Source organism: Trachymyrmex septentrionalis, unplaced genomic scaffold (genome assembly GCF_001594115.1).
Source record: "Trachymyrmex septentrionalis isolate Tsep2-gDNA-1 unplaced genomic scaffold, Tsep1.0 scaffold312, whole genome shotgun sequence".
Lineage (NCBI taxonomy): Eukaryota > Metazoa > Arthropoda > Insecta > Hymenoptera > Formicidae > Trachymyrmex > Trachymyrmex septentrionalis.
In genome coordinates this window covers 1,816-7,477 of record NW_017305477.1, presented here as the reverse complement: position 1 = coordinate 7,477, position 5,662 = coordinate 1,816, and the positions used below count along the sequence as shown (strand labels likewise).

The following is a 5,662-nucleotide window of genomic DNA, read 5'->3' as shown; positions in this document are numbered from 1 at the left end:
TCATTGTATTGAACTGCAACGCTGTACAAGTAGGCAACGTTCGACACGCTAATTCCTTGCTTTATTATCCGAACGCAGTGCTTCTTGAGATTACTCTCGCAGTAAGAATCAGCCAATTTCAAAAGTTCTATAATAAAAAACATTGTTCTAAAACTCAGGCCGATAACTGGTTTATGGCCTGTATTCGACTTACCTATCGCCTTTTCCAAAGGTGAATTGATCGTGCCAGTGTATAAGTATTTCAGGAAGGCTTTGTAGACGACGTAGGAAAATTGATCAAACTTGATAACACTGTCAAAATGAACAACATTTTGTAATTTTTAATATAAATAACAACGACTCTTTGTTAAATAATTACCTTTGATTGTTTTCCGTCCAATCATGTTGAAACATGTTTCTAAAATACGAACAGCGGATCTTCAAAATAGCTTTGTGCACAAAAATACTTTGGTCTTCTACTTGTATTGTGAGATCACTTGTATGCTATATCAGAACAAAAATTGTTACAGACAAATGTGTGCAATATTAACTGATAATGAGTACACAAAATATTTGTCGCATTTATGAATTAAAATCAAGAACAATGTATTACAATTTTAAGTGTTAAATGAAGTGCTCCTTCGCTTCAGTATTTTTTTCCTCCTAAAAGAAGTTCCTTAAATTTCTGTTAAAAAGAGCTCAAGCTAAGAACTGTCTTACTTGTATTATTGGTGCTTTCTGACAAGAGACAAAGGATGCTTTCCAGCAAGGACACAGTCAAACACTGTGTAATACAGTGAATCGTTTCATCCTTGTTTAACTTAGGCAAACATGAAGGATGTAACAATTCACTGAGTCTGACTGTATCCTTGCTGGAAAGCACTCACAGTATAACACAGTGCCCACATAGCACGTAATATCACGTAGTATCGCAGTAATATTGCAATATTTCAAAAATATTATTGCTGTATCACATTGATAATCAATATTGAAATATCACAGTAATATTGTGGCAATATGATGCCTTAAGTAGAGTGACATTATTATAATTAATAACGCTTTTATAATATTTTATTAACATTAGAGATATCATTAAGACGTTAATAAGTATTATAAAATTATGTATATAACATAATCTTATAAATAATATTTAGTTTATTATATTTTTCAATTTATAATAATATTATATAATAGTTATTGTATTGACAATCAGTATTATTTTCTAATTAATATTTAGATAAAATAATTTTTAAATAACATAATTTAAAATAACATTTAAAATATCAATTCAATAAATTTTTTTTTAAATTCTTTAAAATGTTTTAATTGTTCCCAATAAATGTTACATTAAATATAAACATTATATAAATATCACAAAAATATTTCATAATATTATAATATTTCTGTGATATATCTTAGTAATATTCCTATGACTAATTTTCGCACATTGCAATATTATTATGACATCTTAATAATATTTCAACGATGTTTCTACTAGATTTCATTGTAATAATGCAATGAAAAAATGATATTACTGTGATATTACGTGTCATATAGGTGATCATTTTATCCTTAATTTATATCAGGATAAAGAATAAGACACACATACTTCGTCATCGAATGAATTTTCCAGGCACTCCAATACACTTGGCTCTTTGTCACTGTAAAGAATTAGGGGTTTGTGCATAACGCTCGACGATTCGTAGCATGCAAGAGCGTCATATATGTTCGAAAACGTAGTGGCAGTTGGAATTTTGATGATCTGATTGTAGCAGTTACCCCATATGTAGACATATTCCCCCTCGCCGATGGCGATGCTTATGTTTTTAAAATGCACAGCCGCGATGTCGGATACCTTTCCCATTGTATGCTCGACCTGATAGTGCAAAATATTGATTATATGATAATAACTTTCATTTTTTCTTTTTATTTTCTGTGTTCTTTATGATGATAATAAATATGAGTTTACCATGACTGGTTCATAGACCTCTTTCTCATCGAAGCCCAATTGGCCATAATCATTTCCACCCCAGGAATAGAGGTTTCCTTCATCCGAAAGCGCCAGTGTGTGCTCGAATCCGCAAGCCACTTTGACTGAAAAAATATCGATTGCTCAATGATCCCATTTTTCTTTATCATTCTTTTATTCTTTTATTTTATCCAGATGAAAGAATTACCTATTACAATGCCTTTCAGTAAATCAAGCCGACAAGGCGTCATTCGATCTTCCTCATCACCTATACCCAGCTGACCAATACAATTATTGCCCCAAGCGAACACCTCGCCATTTTCGACGACTGCCATGGTAAAGGCATCACCGCAAGAAATGCAGACAACTTTCTTCCTAGCCAAGCTGGAATCCACTAGCCTAGGTGTGTTTTGATTAATGTTGTTATCATTACCCACTTGTCCGAATTTATTTTGTCCCCAAACGTATACCTAAATTAAATCAAGTAAGTATCTAATATGGCTCGTAATAACGTACGGTTATCATTATACTCAAACTTTTGCTTACATCACCAAACTCGGTCAAAGCAACAGAATGATGATTCCCACACGCAATGTCCACGATGCGCGCAGAGCCCACAGAATTTCCTAGAGTGGGCACTAAAGTAGGCGTGAAAACTGATGAATCACATGTTCCGTGTCCCAGTTCGCCGTAAATGTTGGAACCCCACGAATATACCTTTCGAAGAAAATATACTATCAATAATTTTAACGTCGCAAAAATACGTCGCATAAAATTGATTTGGCAATGAATATAAATCGAGATAAAATCTCTAATAATTCGTCTGAACTGTCAGAAGCATCGATGAAGAAAAAAATAATTTAAATATTCTTTTGTAAAACTATAAGAACGTCAATTATTTTATTCTTACAAGAGTCCAAAAAAACTTAATGCTTAACAAATTCGTATATTAGTGAAAATTACGTGTTTCGAAGAGAGGATCAGAATTATATATAGTTTTGGTAAAAAAATGATAGACACTTATAATTTTTTCATTCATTCGGAAATCTTTTATCTGCATTGCCAATGTTATCATCTATTGATCACTAACATTATATAAGTTTAAAAGATTCTTGAAACAAAAGATAATTTACAATAATAATTAGCAAATACCTTAATCAATTCTTGAACTAAAACTTTAAATAATAATTAATAAAGTGCTCAATATTTTTGTTGTATATTCTAGAGAAGTAACGTGTTAAACAAAAAATATCAAATTTTTTTTTCTTTGTATTCCTTGTATTCCTTTACTTGTATTCCAATATTAACTTCCTTACTTCTCCTTCATTCGTAAGTGCGAGAATGTGAGACCCATTGCCATAAGCAAATGTCTTAATATTCTTCTTGCAAAGAGCATCCACCTTTCTTGGATACAATGTAGAGTTTTTATCCCCTGTTCCCAAAAAGCCATTGAAGTTCTTACCCATGGCGTACACCATTTTATTCTTCATTACCATCAAAATTTCTTTACCGTCTTCACCTGTTATCAAACAAGATAAACAACATTACCAAAAGTGCCAAAATGAGTGACGGCAAGGATGAATACGTTTATGCTTTGATTCCGAGTGATTCATCCTTTTTAATTTTACGATAAATATTTTTCATGAAACTCGTCGAATATGTCTCGACTGAACACAGTCTCTTGACTAGAAATATTACACACCCTGTCAACATCATTTAAAGTTTCAGCTGAAAAATTTATTTATAACATTTGCTGTAAATTATTCTTTGTTTTAAGAACCCTTTAAAATTTTGTACAATGCCGATAACTAATAGATGACAATAATTAAAAGTAAAAAATTCCCAATGAAAGAGAACAATAAAAAACACACAAGTGCCTAATATTTTCAATCGAGGCTGTATTTATTGACTTCGTAAATTTACCATTACTGTTTACTCTGCTGTAATAACGTCTTTTTTATTTTAGAAAGAGGAGATGTGAGCTATTAAGATTGGAAGTTAAAAGTTTAAGCAATAGGAAAAGCAAAAGAAAATAGCGAATTACCGTATACGAAAACCATATGAATCTGCGAAACAAAATCCGACTCCAGTGAACTAAAAATCGGCCAATTACGTAGACCCGAGATGCATTGGACGCACATATTGTCTCACGAGATTGCTTCAAATTCACTCTGATTATCTCTAGTCACCTCTTCGCGAACGCTTTGTTTTGTTCCTTAGTATCTTTCCGTAATCACGCATTCAAGCATATTACGACCTTTCGTGTTCAGCAGAATTTAGTCAGTTTATTTTGTAAACCGTTGGAAGTTCTCTAATTCGCTGGGATAGAACTATTGCACCAAATTTAAAAATATAATACAATTAATGTGAAAAAATTTCCAACAGTTGCAAAATAAACATTTTGGATGCGGCTATTCAATTGGAGAAAGAAAAAGAAAAAAAAATAAAACAATTACGCCATATCCTATATCTATTACCGCCGACAATTAAAGTGAATAATCAAGATCAAATAAGAACGTGTAATTAATAAAAATTATAAATAAATCATAATCATTTATTATATGTAATGAAAATTATTTAACTGATTGTCATATTCTTTGCAATTTTTCTTTGGAATAAAAAAAACACTACTGAACATTATACTTAAAAAATTGTAGAAAATAAAAGTACAGTAGCTTTGTAAAGATTTTAATTGTAATATAATAAAAAAAAATGTTTGAAAAATGAGTTTTTAGTTAAAAATCACAATTTTTCAATTTTTAACTTTTTTTTATAAAAAATTTATGACTATACTCTATAGAGACTTTTTGAAAAAAATAGTACAACGGTTTATCTTCCCTCCAAAAAAGGTATTATGAAAACTAAAAAAATGTAATCATTGAAAAAAAAAGCATACGAAATTATTGTATAAAATATAAAAGATTTATTATTATATAATACTATAACAGAGATATACTAATTAGAGACAGACCTTTAAAATTATTTTAGGTTTAATTTGACTCCGTATAACCATAAGTGATTAAAGTTTTAGGTACATTTTATATATTAAACAATCGTAATATGATGTACAGTATAAAACGACAAGGTTTTTCTTAATCGAACTCTTCTAGCAAAGCATTCGTAGTACTAACTGTTAGAAAATATTAAAAATTTTATTACATTCGCAGTCTACATTTTCCAAATATATTTTCCAAAATTTACTGCTGACAAACAAAATAAATTACAAATTTCACAGCGACATATAAGCACGAGCCTGGCATGACAGACAGCGAACTTGTCAGAGGTCTTGGGCTCAATTCTGAGCCGTATTCTGTACATGCCTACCGACAACTATCTGTTCCGTATAATAACGACGTTTGTCCATGATGACTTGCATGACCGACACATCGTCGAACATCATTCTGAACACCGTCACTACCGACACATATCGTAGCAAGTGACAACTGTCGGTATGACTTTATCCATAAAGTACAGGCATAGAAAAATGTTAAAACGATGTTTCTCAATCAATAGCATTATAGTTCTAAAAGAAAAATTGTGTGGGAATGAGACAAATTTATGAGTGAAATTATAGGTAAATGAGGAAAATTATTTTATAGATTATAAAATATATATAATAAGATTATTATATATTAAAAGTTATCATATGTAAAATTAATATTTGAAATGGCTTCCCAAGGAAAGTATGTATTAATTTCTACATATATGTATATA

At 30.6% G+C, this 5,662-nt stretch overlaps 1 protein-coding gene across 1 annotated transcript; it reads right to left on the bottom strand.

Annotated features, from left to right (window-relative positions):
* Window positions 1–8: 8 nt before the first annotated feature.
* On the bottom strand, window positions 9–4,111 carry LOC108749788 (RCC1 and BTB domain-containing protein 1-like; the record flags this gene model as incomplete). The annotated part of the gene is made up of 9 exons (XM_018488753.1): window positions 3,993–4,111; window positions 3,265–3,467; window positions 2,495–2,665; window positions 2,157–2,418; window positions 1,949–2,073; window positions 1,589–1,855; window positions 359–483; window positions 194–291; window positions 9–127 (listed from the first exon to the last, which is right to left on the bottom strand). Coding segments are annotated over exons 1-9 (1,467 nt in total), but the record flags the coding sequence as incomplete, so codon positions are not given.
* Window positions 4,112–5,662: the final 1,551 nt, after the last annotated feature.